Genomic DNA, 20,594 nt, shown 5'->3' on the forward strand with positions numbered 1-20,594 from the left:
AAGGCCACCTAGTGCATAACCAAGTATATATAGAAAGTTATTAACATGTCATAACAACAGTTTATGAATTCTTGGTAAAGAAGGGTGTTCGTTGAGTATAATTCGGTGTCTTAATGACTGAGCAGTATCATTATGGTCTCTTTCTAACTGGGTATTAAAAAAGATGAGTTTTCCTTTATGGGTGCCTATTTATAGAGTTTTGCTTAGTAGTGTGAAAGATGTACTTCCAAATTTTATTAGTCTGGTTTTTCTTTTCAGCCATGAAATACTCAAGTTTAGCTTACCCAATCTATTTGGTTTAGTTTTTCTTCTTATTGTAATAGGTTGGAGCCCTGTGACTCTGTAAATGGATCTCCTGGCCCACCTGTAAAGGACATGACCACACCTAAAGCTTCCCCATCAGCTAGCAGGGATCTGGGCTTCTGGTGTCCCCTGCAGCTGAAGACCCGCCCTGGTCAGGGCTCCTCCTTCCTGGGTGCCCAGGATTGTGCGCCCCCGTGCGACAATATGTACTTCAAATTGCAAGAAATTGAGTTTGCCAAGACCTTCATTGGCATCTCTTCTGCCGTCTGCCTGTGTGCCACGCTCTTCACCTTCCTCACTTTCCTCATCGACGTCAAGCGCTTCCGCTACCCGGAGCGGCCCATCATCTTCTATGCCGTCTGCTACAGCATTGTGTCCCTCATCTACTTTGTTGGCTTCCTGCTGGGCAACGAGGCGGCGTGCAGCAAGCCCACCCAGCCAGGTGCCGTTGCAACTGTGGTGCAGGGCAGCCAGAGCAAAGGCTGCACTCTGCTCTTCATGATGCTCTACTTCTTCTCTACCGCTGGCATGGTGTGGTGGGTCATCCTCACCATCACTTGGTTCCTGGCTGCGGGGCCCAAATGGAGCTGCGAGGCCATCGAGAAGAAAGCGGTGTGGTTCCACGCGGCAGCCTGGGGCCTCCCGGGGAGCCTCACCGTCATGCTGCTGGCCCTCAACAAGGTGGAGGGTGACAGCATCAGCGGCGTGTGCTTCGTGGGCCTGTACGATCTGGCTGCCCTCCGTTGGTTCGTGCTGGCCCCGCAGGCCCTGGGAGTGCTGGCTGGCCTCTCACTCCTGCTGGCCGGCATCGTCTCACTGAACCACGTGCGGCAGGTGATCCAGCACGACGAGCGCAACCAGGAGAAGCTGAAGAAGTTCATGATCCGCATCGGCATGTTCAGCGGCCTCTACCTGCTGCCCCTGCTCACGCTGCTGGCCTGCTACCTGTATGAGCAAGCACAGCGCAGCACCTGGGAGAACACCTGGGTCAACGAGCACTGTCAGCAGTACAGCATCCCCTGCTCCTACAGAGTAAGAGCCGGCCTCACCCCTGTTCACTGTCATATTTCCCTATGAGCCAAACACAAACGCTTTCCTCTGTAAATCCAAGCAGCAGTGGTTTTGAGGTGCTCCTGTATGTCCTATTGGTGGGCTCCAAACACTCTAGGGGGGGGTACACCAACACACCAGTGACAGTGAAATGCATCCAACCTTGAACACTTTGAGATGAACAATGGAAAAATTAGATCTGCATTTGTCATAAATAAATAATGCACACATGTAACCTCAAACAGTGTCAGATTCAGGGTCAGTACTCCAAAATATTGAAAATAAAATGGGCATAAGCAGTCCGTGTAAACCAGCAATTGCACTGGAATAAGTTTAGATGCAAATACAGTGCTGTTGTCTATGAGCCATTTTGGCCTGCTAGAATGGTTTGTTTACTTGTTTGTTTTTATTATTTGTCGCTGTGTTTTTTGCCACTAGTTAAGGTGACATTAATGTCATAACACAGGTGTGAGCACACTTAACTTGATGCACATGATATACATGATATATATATACATCAGTTATTGTGTCACACTGAATTTTACAAGTGTAGAGAGGAAACTAGATAAACAACAACAAAATATTGTAATGTTCAAGGATGCTTTACAGTCAACACACACAGTGTGTGTGTATGTGTGTGTGTATGAGTGCGTATGTATATAGAGACATAGAAAACTCTTTACGTACATGCAAACGCATCACTCTTAGTGATGTGCTGGTGCAGAATTCCCAGTAACATGAAACTGGCACTACTAACACAGTTACAACACAGTTCAGTACATTAATAAGAAACCCCGTGTCTTCTTCTTGAATACAATTTGACTTGATTGTTGTTTTGGTTGTTGGGGTTCCAGAGAACGGTTGCTGCTCGGCCAGACCTGTCTCTGTTCCTGGTTAAATACCTGATGACGCTGGTAGTGGGCATCTCGGCTGTTTTCTGGGTCAGCAGCAAGAAAACCTGCTCAGAGTGGGCCTACTTCTTCAACAGGACACGCAAGAAAGAGTGAGCCTGTTAAACATAGTGGTTGAAGACTGTAAAGTTCTATGAAGAATCACCATCTGATCTGAAATCTCTAATGCCCTAAGTCCTGTGCCCTGAGCTCTGAATCTAAACTCTGTCCAAGTTTATCTAATCAATAACCTATGAATTCAACTGATTGGCAACAATGTCATTACAACTGGTTGTAAGGTAAAGGCAGAGAGGCATATCTGCAGGAGTAAGCATTGAAGAGATCTTCTACATTGCTTCTCAGTGTTCCAGGGCTGTTTTCATGCCCTTCTAACTCAGGTGCCCTTGGTAATATATTACAACTTTTAAACTTGAACATTATTCACCCGGTCAGATTTTAGTCCAGACATTAGATTAATCTGCTCTTCTCTCTGTAAACGGGAGTGACTGCCCAGCTGTTCTGTTACCTTAAATCTGAGATTTTGGCATTAACCAAACCAGAACTAAATAGCAGATAGAAATACACTAGATATGAATGTTTTTATGTTGGTCTTTGTGACATCTGTTCATATACCAGCTAATGATTTAAGTCCACTGAAAAGCACTAAAGCACTACAATTACACAATGAGAATGCTCTCTCTCCCACTCTCAGTCCTATCAGCGAGAGTCGACGTGTCCTGCAGGAGTCCTGCGAGTTCTTCCTAAAGCACAACAGCCATGTGCAGCACAAGAAGAAGCACCACAAGCCCGGCTCGCACAAGCTCAAAGTCATCTCCAAGTCTATGGGCACCAACACCGGCGCTCCATCAGCCATTACCTCCCCCATCCTCATCGGCACGGGCAACCACCACGCAACCACCCACAGCACGGAGCCAGAGCTGCGGGGTTCATCCGAGGCATCCGCACGGGAGCAGACAGATCAAGGCAATGGCTCAGGGAGGGCATCTAGCCGGGGAAGCAGGGAAAGGAGCGCAGCACTGCAGGCAGAGAGACGCAGCAAGGCTGGCAGCTCCAGCAGAGTGAGCAGCAGAACAGAGAGCCTCCGCAGAGTCCCTGAGGGCAGGTAAGCTCAACTGCTGGCTAAAACACTCAGTGTTACACTGCAGGTTTATATGTGCAGCCCAGTTTAAAAATCTCAGGTCAAATCCCTTTTAATCAGCTAATATGAGTGTCAGAAACATAAAAACAGGAAAATTTGAGTTTCTAAATTGTGACTATCGATGGTTTTTTATCCATCGTTCAAATTTTTAATTTTCTTTTTTAAAAATTGGGTTTAAAAATTGGAATACAGCTTAAAAATTGTTGTTTTGCCTCACCCGCTGTCTTTGGAATCTATCATAAATGTCAACCGTGTGATGTAGATGGTGAACAACAACTCTAGTATGGAAAGCGGTTTTAACATATAATGGGTTTTGTTTGACTCTCCCTAATACAATTTAAGATATCTTAATTCATGAAGACATTTTTTGAATCTTGAATTAGATTTATAACTAGTCAGAAACAAAGTGGACATACCTATGATTTGCTTTACAATTAGTGGTAATATCATTTTGGCTATCTTAAATTTATATTGCATATATGAATAATGAATTTCAGATATTTTGAATCTCCTGTACAAATCAACGGCAAATGTGACATCATTCATTCTAGTAAAACTGTAATTAGAGATGTCTTGAATTAGCATTATGTCGACTCGAACTGTAATTAGCGATATCTTGAATTAGCATTATGTCTCCTCAAACTGTAATTAACAATATCTTGAATTAGCATTATGTCTACTCAAACTAATTAGTGATGTCTTGAATTAGCATTATGTCTACTCAAACTGTAATTAGAGATGTCTTGAATTAGCATTATGTCTACTCAAACTAATTAGCGATATCTTGAATTAGCATTATGTCTACTCAAACTGTAATAAGAGATGTCTTGAATTAGCATTATGTCTACTCAAACTGTATTTAGCGATATCTTGAATTAGCATTATGTCTACTCAAACTGTATTTAGCGATATCTTGAATTAGCATTATGTCTCCTCAAACTGTAATTAACAATATCTTGAATTAGCATTATGTCTACTCAAACTGTAATTAGAGATGTCTTGAATTAGCATTATGTCTACTCAAACTAATTAGCAATATCTTGAATTAGCATTATGTCTACTCAAACTGTATTTAGCGATATCTTAAATTAGCATTATGTCTACTCAAACTGTATTTAGCGATATCTTGAATTAGCATTATGTCTCCTCAAACTGTAATTAACAATATCTTGAATTAGCATTATGTCTACTCAAACTGTATTTAGAGATATCTTGAATTAGCATTATGTCTACTCAAACTGTATTTAGATATCTTGAATTAGCATTATGTCTACTCAAACTAATTAGCGATATCTTGAATTAGCATTATGTCTCCTCAAACTGTAATTAACAATATCTTGAATTAGCATTATGTCTACTCAAACTGTAAATAACAATATCTTGAATTAGCATTATGTCTACTCAAAGTAATTAGCGATATCTTGAATTAGCATTATGTCAACTCAAACTGTATTTAGAGATATCTTGAATTAGCAGTATGTCTAGTTGTAAATTAATCACAGATATTTTTAATGCAAATCTGTTCAGATAAGTAACTGTTAAAACCGCTTATCATAAGAAGTTGATGCAGTAAATGATACAAAATGATAAAAAGGTGTGTTGTATCCCCAAAATTGACAAAATTCAGCTTTAAAAGGGCACATTGGAAAGGGCCGGACGCTTACTCCGTTATCTGTAGTGCAAAAACTGACCGACTTGCTAAGCTTTGTGGCTGAAACCATAATAGGCTAAAAGTACTCCACATAGTTGTATTATGGAGATTTATAGATTATCTTGTGAATGTGAATTTAACATAGATTGGTTTTACAACAATAACGATAACTGAATATTTGCAATTAGCTAGCTAGCCTTAGCTACTGTCATTAAAAGCTACTGTCATAAAAAGGTTTCTAATGTTCATTATTTAGCGAACTAGCTACATTTCTCATAATGTTCCAGCATCTTTCCAAAAACTTGAGTGGTTAACTTATTTCAGGTTTTTTAATGTACAGATTTAGCACTAGAAATACGCAGAAGTCAGCCACACAGAAGAGAAGGTAATTATAATGCATACATTTTAATGCTTGACATATATAACCTAGAGACATATGATTAACCTACCAAAAACACATATTAGACCACTAAAGCAAATGCATTAGCTAGCTTAGCTAAGACATTGGATATTAGCCAATGGGAGCACTGCTAGCGTTAACTAATTAATGCCACTTAGACACATGACAAGCTAGTAAAATGAGAAATAGCTAGCTAACCAGCTAATCAAACACCCCTGCTATAAATCATTTTAATAGACAAGATTCCTTGTAGTAATACATTTTACTTTTAGGATCTGTTTTCAGTATAATGGCTAATATAAAAGGCTTTTACTAGTAGGAATTCCCAATTCTGACTAATGGGTCAGGTTGTCTGTTGCTCTCTGGTGCAGCTTCTTCTATTTCTGGCTCAAGTCTTAATGGTTGAATTTCACTGTTCTGATACAGTCACCCCCATTGTCACTGCAAATCTTCATCAAATTTAAAAATATCTTCAGGATTTGAAGGATCAGCACTGGAAAATTCACAGTCTAAGTCAGTTATAATGGTATTTGATCATGACATTGTTCGCTGTTGTCAACCAGTTACATCACTTGGAAACTTTCTGGAATTTACGGAACGTCATCGGGTGTTTCCGCCAATTTACTTGACTTCGCTGTTTTAATTCACATATGACATAAATTTACTTGAATTTCATTTTAATTCAGATATACTGTTTTTGCAGTAGCTAAGATAATGTGAACTCTTCAGGGAGGTCTATTAGGTGGTGCTTGGCCTTTAAACCTATGACAACAAAGGAGACATTCTTATTATTGTGACATGCTTTAAGATCTCGCCTATGGTAACTTTACCCTGGTAGAAGTCTGCCATCGACTTTTTCAGACATCAGCAGTAAGTCGTAGCCAGTGTCTCATTGACAGTCTTTGTGCTGCCTGTACAGGGTGAAGCCCAGTGACTTGCTAGAAGAGGTGCAGCTGCCTGTCCAACATTCTTCCTTCCGGAGCCCCGTCCTAAGCTCCGCTCCCACACTTCCAGAGGTGGCTGCAGAGCACAGCCAATCCAAGGACAGTTCCAAGTCCAATGTGTGAACAGCACACGCTTACACAGTGCCACTTTCGTACCTGTCCCGTTTGCTTCCGTCTGGGATGACTGCAAATATTTAGCCAAATCACTTGAACCACTCTTCATTAAAAACATCAAATATAAAAGACAAATGCTCAGTACTGTCCAGACCCAACAAGTGCCTGACATATTCATTATCTAAAAATCCAGTGGACAAGCAAAAAAATTAGAATGCCAAATCTGAAGTGCCAAAATGTGCCTCTTACCTGCTGTCACATACTGTCAGTATGTATTAGCACCAGAAATCTTGTATACTGTTTGCTTAAGATGCTTGGTAACTGAGCACATGCTATTCTCTTCTGAGCATGCCAAGTAACTTATTGGTGTGGTAGTTAAGTAATTTAAAAATGTTTTAGCTTCAAACATGTAATGGAAATCTGCGCAGGCCTTTGACATGTTACACAGAGAAATGACAATGATTAATTTGGGAAAATATCAGGAAATATAATTAATATATTACAAAATATAGTAATTTCTATATCCTGAAGTGTGTGGTATCATCTAATTGAACCTCATGTGAAGTCCCTTGTAGCCAAACTAACATATTTGGACACAGCAAATTCAACACTAACTGCCCTGATTCTTTCATACGTTTAGATTTTTTTATTATTATTATTTTTTTTTTTACATGTTTCAGTTAGACATGTTTCATTGAAAGAAAAAAAATAATGTAGAGAGCAACTCTACACAAAGTCCTACTCAAATGCTTTACAGTGTTGCCAAATATACACTGCTTTGATTTTCACTGATATTTTGAACATCAGTGACCAATGGCAGTTACTGTGGGACCAAAATCATACTGTGTACTGTGGCATTTTATGTATGTTGTCCATAATCTGTATTTAATTTTGTTTTGGTGTCAGTTATGGCCAGAGAAATCCAAAACCCAGTTCCTTTCACTGACCTCTGCATAATACCTCTGTGTGTACGTCTGGTGAAGAGATGTTGAAATGAGGTGTGGTGTGATCCAGATAGTAAATGGAGAATCTAGAAAAGCACAATAGTTGGTTAGGTAGCACATTTTAGCACATTTTTTCTTGTAAATATTGATGAAGTATCACTGGAAAGGTCTTCACACTGGAACAGAGCCCTAGCATTCCCCAATTCAGTTTCAGTGGTTCAAGGGAACAACCAAGCGGCTCTTGTTATTTAGTGCTACACCTTGTTTACATCTGAAATTTACATCAAGGTTCTTAAATGTGGCTCTCTATTTTGGATTCTGTTCATTTTAGGTGAACTGATCAGTGGGGAAACACTTTTATGCTGGGTAAAATTTTAAAATTGTGTTACATGCTGGAAATTAAAGTTCACATCCATATCCAAGTTGTAAATACAATTCACAAGCTGAAGATAACTATATCTTAGTGCACAGTATAACTAGCCACAGTGATATTAACTATTTTAATTCTTTCAAAACAGATGAATATATGGCTTTGTTCTTATAATTCAGTTTCTACCTTATTGTCATATAAAATAGCCATTGATATTGCTGTCAATTTGTTTGTTTTTTTGCAGCATTGTAATTGTTTTATATATATATAATGACCATCCATTACAGACCACAAGGTTCCTTTTTTTTAATAAGAAGATACAATTAACCACTGGTAGAGACTGAGGATCAAACTTGTCCAAACAGGATTGTAATATAGTCATTCACAAGGTGTTTTGTCACAATGTCCTTCACCATAGTATTTTTGCATTTTTCTCATTGCTGTTTTATGTTACATTAATAAATTATACATATATTTACATTACTACTGTGAATCTTTTAAAGGGGGGCATGCCCATTGTAATGTCTCGTTTGTTTGGCCTAGGCCAAAAACTATTTTTCTGTTGGTTTCACTCTCATTTAACATTTTCAGCATTGGAAACAAAATTACTTTGTTGCATTTGGTGTTGATATCATTATGGTAGGCTTTAGTGGATGTACTAGTGTATATGTTAACAATTAGATGCACACCACCAGCTGTCCTAAATCTGTGTTAAATATTTTACAGTGATACAAATGAGCTAGATCCCTTCTAAAGTTCCAGTTATTACTGGCAACTATACCTTTGTCTTTAATTGAAAACCTGTCTTAATTGATTGGTATTAATCCTTATGAGAGAAAATCCAACCAGAAATGAAATATATTGGTTTAAAGTGAAAGTAATGAATGATGTACTGTACATTTTTAGTGCTGAGAACCAGTCTGTATAAACCATTTGAACTGGACATTTTTTCAAGGCATTGTCTTCTGTAAAAATTGCATTGTGTGAAAATCAAAATTACTCTAAGCCTGTTCAGAATGGTGCATGTATTGGTCATAACGGGCCATGTGGATGAGCTTATGACTTCATACGTGTGAAAAAAGAAAGGAAAATAGATTTCTGGGATTTTATATTCTTATTGTTTTTTTATCAACTGTTGTATCACATCATAAATGTATTCTATATGTTGTAAACGTTCACATATTTCATATATAAAATAGTATTCAGTTAATAAAGTAAGAAAATTTGCAATTAGCTCAGTCATTCTTACTAGTTTGTATACTCTCTATTATACTCAGAAATAAAAAAATAATATCGTAGCATACCATGGAATGTGATCTTTTATGCATAATCAGGAGTTAGCAAAGAACTAAAACTTCTCATATACCCCACATTTAGGCACAAGCTTACTCCTACTCAGTGTTTGCCAGAACATCCAGTGTGTGTCTGCTGTTTGGTCAAAACCAAATCAGTCCTGAAAGAGGCCCCGTCAGCTGTCTTCTGAACATTATAGCAGCGATCAGAATGCTGAGCAGTTTTACTGTAACAAAGAAAAAAATACTAACATAAATGCTTGTTTGGTTTATTTATGAAAAGTTTGGAAAAGGATGTGGTCGAAAGCTGTCTTTTTTAAGGCTCTTTAGGACTTATTGAGGATTCGCCACAGAGACCCGGACATGTAGTATGGTCTCAGCATGGTGCCCTCATTACGCTCCAGATCCTCCACTAGAGGAGACAAAAACATTACAGTGGAAGTGAAAACAATGTAGTCCTGTTGATTGGAATATATAGTAGCTTAAGACTGAAATGTGAGCTAATAATGTTTTTTATAATTCTACTCTCTCTGAAGTAAAGGGACTGGACCATGCAAGCTTTCAACTGTGTGCCCAGTGTCATGAACTGGTGGAATGAGTGTATGTGTGTGTGTGTGTGTGTGTGTGTGTGTGTGTGTGTGTGTGTGTGTGTGTGAGTGTGTGTGTGGCTTACAGAAGCAGAGAAAAAGGGTGTCCACACACATGCTGTACACACTGAAGAAGCCCTGAGCGATCAAGTAAGCTCCTGCCATCACCGTCTAAAAAAACAGCAGTAGTAGATATATACGCTGGGCCGTCAGTACTATAACAGGCACTGCTCTACAGAATAAATGTGTAAATCCTGGTTATTTATAAAGTGACTTTACAGTTGCTGTCATTAAACCCATTTATACAGTGTACTGAATATGCTGATGTTTTGATCTCACACAGAAGCAAGTGTCAGCACTTGAGTTTGTTCTGAGGTTATCCGACAGTGGAGGCAATACATACGATAACGGGCAACCAGTAGTAATGCAGCAGCTGAATCTGGAAATTGTCATCTGGCAGCCTGATTCTCCCAGAGAAGAAGAAGAAAGCCAGCAGACCTTACAGGGAATGTAGAAAACCCCCAGAGTTACCTTTTAAAGTGTGTTGTACCTTTTAAATGTGATGAAGTGTAGTATGGGTAACATACACATGACTTCACACTGTATTTCTCACCCACTAATCCGACCACCAGCACCTTGCCGGAAAACAGCAGTGTGTCTGTAACACAGTCCAACACCACCACCCTGTGGACAGAGGGACATGGTCAAGGACATCGTGCTAAACTTGAGCTAGAACAATTGGTACTCATATTAAAAATATGTATACAAATTATTTTCACATGAGTATGTACTGATAAATTCCTCCAGTTAATATTTTTGCCTTCAAAACAAGGAAATGGAAGTAATTTGTTCCACAACAGCAACATTAAATCATTCACATTCACACACAACCCCATACGTTCAATAATATGTACGAAACATCTCCTCTGTCTGAGGACTTACCGGTTAATATTTCTCCTCAAGAGCATATAAGCATTCTTGCCAGACACATGGAAATTGTTTCCATGTATAGCAATCTGTATATTATCAACCACAAACAGCATGTTGAGTCAGATTGTACACTCAGTAAATTTCACTAGTCATATGGACACAATTACATACTTTGATGCTATTACCACAAAGTGAAAAAAAAACCATATCATACTAATATACACCATACAGTTTTTCATTTAGTTTTTATCTAATACTCATACTAACGCTAGACAACCGATCACTGAAGACACATAAAAACAGTTATTTCAGCATCGATCATTTTTTTGTGTGCAGCTGGATATGAGACACACCATGATATAGGTGTTTCTGTGGAAGAACTTGAGGAATTTATCCAGGAACCAAAAGCAGCATTTGAGGGACATCATCACAAACTGACAACAGAAATTCCGGCAGTCTGTGGAGTAGACAATTGTGTCACATTACAGTTACAGACAGGAGAAAGCAGGACTAAGGTCATGAAGGTTTTATATATATTGTTACCTCTGAACCTATGGTCAAGATATTCCAGTAACATCCGAGGGACCTGGAATATGGTAAGGATGACAGCACCCAATGCTAAAGAGCCGACATGACACCTTGAAAAAAAGCAGTTTAGTAGACTTTAGAGGTGGGGAGCAGTTAGGACTCTGTACTAGGTTAGTAGTCACCAAACCAAGGGAATGTACTTTCGGGTGTGGCTGATATCAAAGCAATCGGAGCGGAGCAGGGATGAAACACGAGTGCTATGTACCCTAGTGTCCGGATGAAGGCTTGTAAGAGAGGGTACGGGGGAATGTCTGCTGGTTTACTGAAGGCCCAGTAGAAGGATGCGAAGGTACCGGCTAGTGTACACTGGCCCAGGGCGATGATGAAGTTCACGCACCAGAGGAAAGCCAGCAAATTATAGATCTGCAGGTAGGGTGCGATCCTTGAGAACAAGTCCGTGTCATCGTATTTAAAAAACACACAGCGCACAGATGGACAATCAGGATGGAGAGAAGCACTGAATTCCTGAAAAGAAACAAGAAGAAGACAACAACAACAGTATAAATAAAAGGAAAGAGATGTGAAATGAATCATTACCAGGCTATTGGAACATGTCAGTAATCTGAATGCATCTAAAATAAGTCATTGTGAAGTATGAATATCATATGAATATCATATACATTCACCATATTATGTCTGTATGAAGCTGCAAATAGCAAAATGTGAATGTTATACTATATATTTGAAAGGGAACAATATTACAGTTTGGGTTTATAGTGTGTGGGTGTGTGTAGGCGACTGACCTTGGGAATGCAAATCTCTGAGCCTGTCATAGAACTACAGTTGGCTATGGAGGAGTTGAGAGCAGCGACATGGTATACAGGAGCACCTGATGTGGCCAAATACCTGAGGGCAGTAATGGTCAAGGACACAGCCTAACACACACACTCTACACACAAAATACTGACACAAGCACATTTTCAACAACAAACTACCAATACAATCCAAGCTACAGCACTAATTCAGTGGCGAGGACAGATATACAGTTACTGCCTTGCTTTGTTAGCAGGAAGTGAAGGTAGGTGAGAAGAGGAAGTGGCAGAGGATACAGGCTAGTGATTCCCCAGTAGGCCATGCTTATCACCACCAGCAGGAACGTCACCAAGGGGTAAGCCAGTGTGGTCGTCACACAACTCACCGCCCTACACACAGCACAGAGCACAAAAGGCCTCATGTAGCCTTAAGAGCACAAGAGAGCCTTTATACAGGCTGCCCCCGCGAAGTGGCTTTATATGAGTAATAATGTAGGAATGCCGAGACTGCACTGATTTGAAGAAAAATGTTAATGGGTTTCTTGTATCCAAGGTGATTTTCTGTTTATAAACAACAGCAACAACAACAAAAACAAGAAGGACATAGCAGATGGCTGACATTTGTTTAAAGAAATGCTGGCAATGGATATATTTACTACCGCCTATGTGTCTGAAGGCCTAAAAAGCTCTACCTGTTGGACTCTTTGATCAGTGCCAATGCAACAGATATTCTCCTCCCCCGATGTGTCAGGAAGAGTAAAATTACGAATTCCAAAAGACACAGGCTCACCACTGCCACATAAACACAAACACACAAAAATCATTCACATACAGCAACAGTATAAACCAAAGCCATGCGTCCATTCTTAGAAAAATTCCTTTCTTTACAACATGTTTGTTTCTACTTTATATACTGTCAATACATGTCTTGTGAGAAAATCTGATAGCCCTTACAGAAGAACAGCCACGTCTCTTTCACTTGAAGGTAGACAGAGAATTCTGAATTATAAGTAATGTCACCGAGGGTGAGTTTGGAGTGTCTGTAGTGGTTATATTCCCGGTAACAGTAGTAGATACCTGAGAAAGACAGAGTAGACAGCTTACATCCTCATTCACTAATCTAACCCCCTGCAATTTGTCTTTAAAATTAAGGGTCCCATGCAGAGTTCATACACTATAGGGCAGCAAATCAGTGCCAGTCATAGAACCATCCACAGTAATTTGGTATTTTCCTTGTTTCAGTGCAGCAGGAGACCATTCATGAAGGGCTTAATTATTACCCAGTGAGCTGGTCGCTAATGGCAGGTATGTTAAAACATGTATTGTACAGGCTTACCATACGCTGCAGCTACGAGCACTCCCACGATGAGAGCCAACAGTAGCACGAACATCAGATATCTCATAAGCAGGAGGAACATGAGGCTAACAACCATAGCAACCACCAGACCTCTGAGAGAGAGAGAGAGAGAGAGAGAGAGAGAGAGAGAAATATTTACTTAAAATGCATACAGAAAGTTTCAAATTTGTTGTGTATTACTCATCTTAAAATTGATTTAACTATTTTTCCTCATCAATCTAGATAAAATACTCCTCAACAAGAAAACAAACATTGGTTTTTATAATGTTTTGTACATTTATTTAAAATAAAAGTCTGAAATACTGCATTAACATACATATTGAGGTCTGTTGTTAAGACACTTTTTATTGAGCTCTGTTGAATCCTACTTCTATCAATGGTCCCTGTAATTTTTTTTAAACTTCATTAGGGTTCACCTGTGCTTCACTGAATTGACTGAACATAATCAGGGAAGGCAGAAATCTGTCTGTTTATGGACTCACAGTTCATAGTGTCTGAGTGAAAGCCAAGTCATGAAGTTCAGAGAATTGTGTCAAGAATTGTGTCAAGACACAGATCAGGGGAAGGTTACAAGAAATATTCTGCAGCTTGGAAACTGCCCAAGATCACAGTAGCTTCCATCATTCTCCAATAGAAGAAGTTTGAAACCACAAACAGTCTCCCTAGATCTCGCTGGCCAGTATTATATGTAGTATTGTATTGCATATAGTATTGTATTCTATGCAGATTGATGAAGGAAAATCAACTGAAATCTTTCTGTATATATATATATATATACACACACACACACACACACACACACACACACACACACACACACACACACACAGAGACACACACACACACACACACACACACACACACACACACACACACACACACACACACACACACAGAGACACACACACACACACACACACACTATACAATGTCTGGGGGTAATACAATCTTGTATAAAACTAACTTACATTAATATCCAATACCATGATGTAGCAAAATCCTCAAAAATCCGTAACCCCACTGACTTAAAGTTGAATCCTGAAACAAGAGAGCTGCAAGCAAAAAATACTGGTCAGCAAAAGCAGCTTATAGATCAACACCAACCATCCATGCATATGTGTGTGTGAGTGTGTGTGAAGGATTACTCCATAGCACTCTTTATGTGCTTGACTGTTTCATCTACGGAAGCGAATCCAGGGAGAGAGAAGTCTGGAGGAACGTCCTGTAGTTCAAAGCTAGGCAGGCATTTCCCTAGTGCTGAGGGGAGAGAGACACAGAGAAACAGAAAAATAATATGACTTTAAAAATGAAACCTACTGACTTATGATGGCGGTAAATGCACAGTCCTGGTGGTTTGGTTATGTTTTAGTGCATAGCATAGTCAAACTGTTACAAAACAGGATGGACAAATAGACAGGTAGTTGTAAAGGTAATCCTGCTGTCTGTACCTGGTTTACTTGGGGTGTAGAAATACGGACAAAGCTCTTGATTGAGGATGTCTTGAACACTCTGTAGTAGAAATGCATGTGAAAATCTCATTAACATACTGAATCCTATGTATGTGTGATTGGCTTAACCAATGAATTAATTCCATCTACTTGGAACAAAGGGTTGCATATTGCAAAGACTTCTGATATGACAGATTCTGTTCTGTCAAGGGGGTGGTGAGGATTTATTTGCCAGCGATAAAGTTGGTTACATTGCTCATTTGCAGTGTGAGGTTTTACCATTGTGGTTTGGGCAAGGTCAAGTCTAGGATCACAATACTGCTGCTGAAAGAAGTCTTTAGGTAGGGCATCTGGGGCATACGCCTCTGGGGGCAACTTCCAGAACTCCGAAGGGCATTTTTTAACACAGACCTGCAAGCCAATGCACAAACACACAGAGTGAAGGAGATCTTATTTGAGCAGCTAAACACAGTGTTGCTTTTCATATTTATATCTACACTTCATTGTTCATTGCATGATACAGAAAAAGGCTCCTAAGCCAAGCAACAAAAAGATACCCAAGCCCCCAGACTTACAAACTTGCATTCACATACTACATAATAAACTGTTTTGTAATAAATGAGTCTCATGTGCAGATTTCTAATAGGCTACATTCAAACGTGTTCAGCCTCTGTACAATTTCAACAGGAAATCTTTGTGGAAATCTCACTTGAGTGGTTGGACACTGGAGACCCTCTAGAGTGGCATCCATTTCTGTGGTTGCTCTGGCACACTTCAGAACGTCAAAGTAGAGGACATTTGGTTTGTCACTGAAACACAAGAGGATGCTGGAAACAAATGCAGCTTGACACATGAATATTAGCCAATTAAAGAAACTATTTTTATTCAGTTTTTTGAGCATGTGTATCAGGCTTCAGTGGTGTAGTCACACCATTACTCCCCTAAATGTTCTTTCTTCTAGGGTGAGTTTGATTGGGGTAAACAATAAACTCCGTAGTGTTGTGACACTCCTAGACCTGAGTTTGGACCCTTTGTTTTAGAGGCAATCATTAAACATGTGTGATTTGATTGGGTCCACTTGTTGCTGTGAATTGCCAATCATGAAAATATTTAACCTAAAATCTAACCCATCTTGCACTGTTGCTCTTTAATGTATCCACATGATTTGAACCTGCACAGCTCCACTGTAATGCTAGTTCTACTCATTTGAGAGAATATTGACAGTGTTCCTTACATACTGAGTGTGCTGTTTTGGTATTCCTGTGAAGACATAAATACTAATCCAGTATGTGAGGGACTTACAAATTGACTCCAGATCCACAGAACATCCCAGTGGAATTCCGGGGCAACAGGACATGACGAGGGTCTCCATACAACAAAGCTGTGTTAGAACCTCTGTTAGAAGGATATCTCACAAGCCATACATGTGTAAAAGACCTTTCTTATAAGCCCAGAATAATCATTTTTCCATGAAAGTGTAGTTGGAAATGTTTCTTACCCAGGATGCCAATAAGCATATAGCTGACAATGGCAGCCACAAAAGCCATACAGCAGATAATGTCTGTACAACTCCTGAAGAAAAACAAGAAGTATTGCTACACACTTGTATCATTTCAATTATGTAATAAAGTTATTTAGCTAAGTCAAATGACTTTCAAATAAGTTTTAGTAGATCTATGGCCTTCATATATTTCTTGTATAGAGCTAATAACAGACATTCTGTGATCCATGATGTGTGTGCTTTAAATAGTTTACTAAAGTCAACTGATATGAAGGAGTAAATGGGAGGAACATTGAGAGATTTAAGGACTCACCTCTTGCTAACTGGTCCCCTGAAAAAAGGCTCATATGGGAAAGGTTCCCCTGAGAACATAGAATATAATGAGTTTAAACCTATGAAAAACATACATTCAGTCAGGTGTGTCTGAACTTTTGACTGGTACTCTATATTTTGTCTAACACATTTTATATACAGTTACATATTTTTATGACACCTTCTGTACACATATGCTTTTGATCTGATACATAGTTACAGATCGTACACTACATGAATGTTTTTAATATGAAATAGACCTAGCAAGTATGTAAGAGCTATTATAATTTTAACATGAAATGTACATGATAGTTTTGTACAATGTTTATTTGTTAACCATTGCATATGGCGTATGGGATTCTCATAAAATCTTTGGCATATGGATGGATATATCTGAAAAAACAAACAAACAAACAAAAAAAAAACACCTCACCATTATAATGCGGTTTCCTGACCATCGTACTCTTCCTCCTTGCACTTTCGATCACACAGAGTCCGCAATGTGTAATGTTACAGTAAAAAATATTCTTACATATGATACTCTGTTCTTATGACGCACACATTCCAGGTTATGGACACATTGTGACGTGTCACAGCACGTTCTCATTCTCAGCTCATCAACAAAGGCATCTTGGTCGCGAGCACCTGCCTTCCATGCTGTGCGATGCTCACACTCTGCTTGCTATGTCATGCGTCGGATATTTAGGCCTATACGCTTAAACTGTCCAAGGTTACTGTGCTTTTAACGTACTAAAAAAAGCTAAACAAATAATAAAATAATCTTTACATAATAATGTAACCTTAGGCTTGTCACCAAGATATAACCTGAGGCTAAATGACACGCACCCCGTCCCCTCCCAAAACTACGTCTATGCGACTGACAAATAATTTTTTGACAATTCTGAAAAAAACTTTAAAGTCTGTAATGTATGCCAGAATAAATGAATGCTCCCAACTCCAATTTTTATCAGGAAGGACATGGACCCTGATTGATTGTTTATTTGAGATAAATAAAAGTCTGCAGTCAGTCTGCGCTTAAAAGAAGACTCTCCCGCCCCCAATCGAGTAACACTTTTAGTACATTTTACCGTCATTCATCGTCGAATCACAGGACGATCGCCGTGTGATTCGTCTGTTCGTCTGTCACTCAGAGCTGATCCATTTCTACGTGTGTTATTGATGAATTTGTGTGTCAATCTGTGTGAAACTAAACAATAAACAATCATGAAATCATTACGGCGTTCCCTTCACGTCGGATACATTTCCAAAAATGTTGTAAAACAAGTTTACAGCTGCTGAAGTTGCAGCAGTTTTGGAAAATAGCGGCGAAGGTAACGGAGCTTTAGAGCCTGAGGGTTTGATTCCTTTGATGAAGAAGAATACAAAAATAAAAGATATCGATGGCTAAATTTATATGATTTTACAATGTTGCTAACGAAACAACAGTGGATTAAGATAGCTACTATATATACTGCTTCTGTGAAAAATTAATGAAATTGATTTCTGATACACTTAGCACAGTAAAAATAATACAGTAAAGTACAGTGGGAAAACAAATCACACACACGCACACACACACACACACACACACACACACACACACATATATATATATATATATATATATATATATATATATATATATATATATATATATATATATATATATATAAATAAAAATAAAAAAAATATATATATATATATATATATATATATATAATTATTGTCAAAGGTTTGTTTTTAAGCATGACAACAAAGAACGTAATGCTTTCTGAAATTAACTTAAATTTCTTCTTTCATTCCAACAGATGAGAGGTTATTTTAGCCTTTGACTGAAGATAAGGCACATGCACTACACAAATTTTACTTCCTCAGCTCTAGTATATTTGTAGAGAAAGACAAAGAGAGAGTGTGTGTTTGTGTGTATGCATGTGTGTATCTGTCTCACATCTGTGGCCCTTTCATGCTCGGCAATCGGGCCTTCTACCAGAGGTCTGGAAGTTTTAGCTTTGCTGCTCCCAGGATTGCACTCTTGTGGACTGAGATTGACAATGTCATTCTTGAGATCTGTTGAAGCTACTCCTCGAGCTTAGGAGTCACTGCCCCAGGTTCCCCTATCACCACTGGGACAACCTTGATGCTAACCCTCCACATTCTCTCTTCTTTCAGTCCCTGGTATTTTTGCAATTTCTCATATTGCTTCCTTTAAATGTTTCTATCACCACTACTGTTTTCTCTATCTTGTCCACTGTCTCAAGCATGACTACTGCAACAGCATATACCAGTTTCTTGGTTCCAGTTACACTGGTTACTGGTAATGTGCATATTGCAGCTTCATATCTGTTAGCACACTGTCTGATGACAACCAGTGACATCACTCGTCAACTTTCTGGAATTTCCAGAGCGACATTTTTTGGGTTTTTCCTTCAATTTACTTCAGTGAACATGTTATTTTAGTTTTAATTTACATGTGCATTTTTTGTAGTATCTAAGATAATGTGAACTCTTTAGGGAGGTCTATTAGGTGGTGCTTGGCCTTTAAACCTATGACAACAAAGGAGACATTCTTATTATTGTGACATGCTTTAAGATCTCACCTATGGTAACTTTACCCTGGTAGAAGTATGCCATCGACTTTTTCAACCATCAGCAGTAAGTAGTAGTCAGTGTCTCATTGACAGTCTTTGTGCTGCCTGTACAGGATGAAGCCCAATGACTTGCTAGAAGAGGTGCAGCTGCCTGTCCAACATTTTTCCTTCCGGAGCCCCGTCCTAAGCTCCGCCCCCACACTTCCAGAGGTGGCTGCAGAGCACAGCCAATCCAAGGACAGTTCCAAGTCCAATGTGTGAACAGCACACGCTTACACAGTGCCACTTTCGTACCCGTCCCGTTTGCTTCCATCTGGGATGACCGCAAATATTTAGCCAAATCACTTGAACCACTCTTCATTAAAAACATCAAATATAAAAGACAAATGCTCAGTACTGTCCAGACCCAACAAGTGCCTGACATATTCATTATCTAAAAATCCAGTGGACAAGCAAAAAAATTAGAATGCCAAATCTGAAGTGCCAAAATGTGCCTCTTACCTGCTGTCACATACTGTCAGTATGTATTAGGACCAGAAATCTTGTATACTGTTTGCTTAATTGAATCTCATGTGAAGTCCCTTGTAGCCAAACTAACATTTGGACACAGCAAATTCAACACTAACTGCCCTGATTCTTTTATACGTTTAGATTTTTTAATTATTATTATTATTTTTTTGACATGTTTCAGTTAAAGACATGTTTCATTGAAAGAAAAAAAAATAATGTAGAAAGCAACTACGTTGGAACTACATCTCAAGAATTCGAAGATGTCTACACAAAGTCCTACTCAAATGCTTTACAGTGTTGCCAAATATACACTGCTTTGATTTTCACTGATATTTTGAACATCAGTGACCAAAGGGAGTTACTGTGGGACCAAAATCATACTGTGTACTGTGGCATTTTATGTATGTTGTCCATAATCTGTATTTAATTTTGTTTTGGTGTCAGTTATGGCCAGAGAAATCCAAAACCCAGTTCCTTTCACTGACCTCTGCAGAATACCTCTGTGTGTAAGTCTGGTGAAGAGATGTTGAAATGAGGTGTGGTGTGATCCAGATAGTAAATGGAGAATCTAGAAAAGCACAATAGTTGGTTAGGTAGCACATTTTAGCACATTTGGATTCTGATCATTTTAGGTGAACTGATCAGAAGGGAAACACCTTTATGCTGGGTAAAATTTTAAAATTGTGTTACATGCTGGAAATTAAAGTTCACATCCATATCCAAGTTGTAAATACAATTCACAAGCTGAAGCTAACTATATCTTAGTGCACAGTACAACTAGCCACAGTGATATTAACTATTTGAATTCTTTCAAAACAGATGAATATATGGCTTTCTTCTTATAATTCAGTTTCTACCTTATTGTCATTTAAATTAGCCATTGATATTGCTGACAATTTGTTTT

At 38.9% G+C, this 20,594-nt stretch overlaps 3 protein-coding genes across 4 annotated transcripts in view; 2 read left to right on the forward strand and 1 right to left on the reverse strand.

Annotated features, from left to right (window-relative positions):
* LOC145659524 (syntaxin-17-like) overlaps nt 1-346 on the forward strand; it is a 4,309-nt gene extending 3,963 nt beyond the window's left edge. Inside the window, exon 4 of the mRNA XM_081722379.1 lies at nt 324-346. Within this exon, the coding sequence (XP_081578505.1) occupies nt 324-346 (23 nt within the window). The remainder of the gene's footprint in view (nt 1-323) is intronic.
* Nucleotides 289-9,055, forward strand: LOC145657886 (frizzled-6-like). 2 transcript variants are annotated; one of them, XM_081714362.1, is made up of 5 exons: nt 310-1,335; nt 2,208-2,356; nt 2,956-3,366; nt 5,394-5,438; nt 6,373-9,055. In XM_081714362.1, exons 1-5 carry the CDS (start codon nt 376-378, stop codon nt 6,518-6,520), a joined length of 1,713 nt encoding a protein of 570 aa, XP_081570488.1. In that variant the 5' UTR covers nt 310-375; the 3' UTR covers nt 6,521-9,055. The 2 variants fall into 2 exon arrangements, with proteins under 2 accessions (XP_081570485.1, XP_081570488.1); XM_081714359.1 differs by lacking the exon at nt 5,394-5,438 and having other exon boundaries at nt 289-1,335.
* LOC145659525 (choline transporter-like protein 4) lies at nt 7,710-19,223 on the reverse strand. Its single transcript, XM_081722383.1, has 15 exons — nt 19,190-19,223; nt 14,300-14,369; nt 13,311-13,423; nt 12,929-13,051; nt 12,667-12,766; nt 12,272-12,364; nt 11,966-12,068; nt 11,428-11,687; nt 11,178-11,272; nt 10,988-11,091; nt 10,647-10,720; nt 10,318-10,388; nt 10,108-10,202; nt 9,791-9,875; nt 7,710-7,726 (listed from the first exon to the last, which is right to left on the reverse strand). The coding sequence occupies exons 1-15, from the start codon at nt 19,221-19,223 to the stop codon at nt 7,710-7,712; spliced, it is 1,437 nt and encodes a 478-aa protein (XP_081578509.1).
* Nucleotides 19,224-20,594: the final 1,371 nt, after the last annotated feature.

The sequence above is a fragment of the Electrophorus electricus genome, chromosome 1 (genome assembly GCF_041902795.1).
Source record: "Electrophorus electricus isolate QZ-2024a chromosome 1, ASM4190279v1, whole genome shotgun sequence".
Lineage (NCBI taxonomy): Eukaryota > Metazoa > Chordata > Actinopteri > Gymnotiformes > Gymnotidae > Electrophorus > Electrophorus electricus.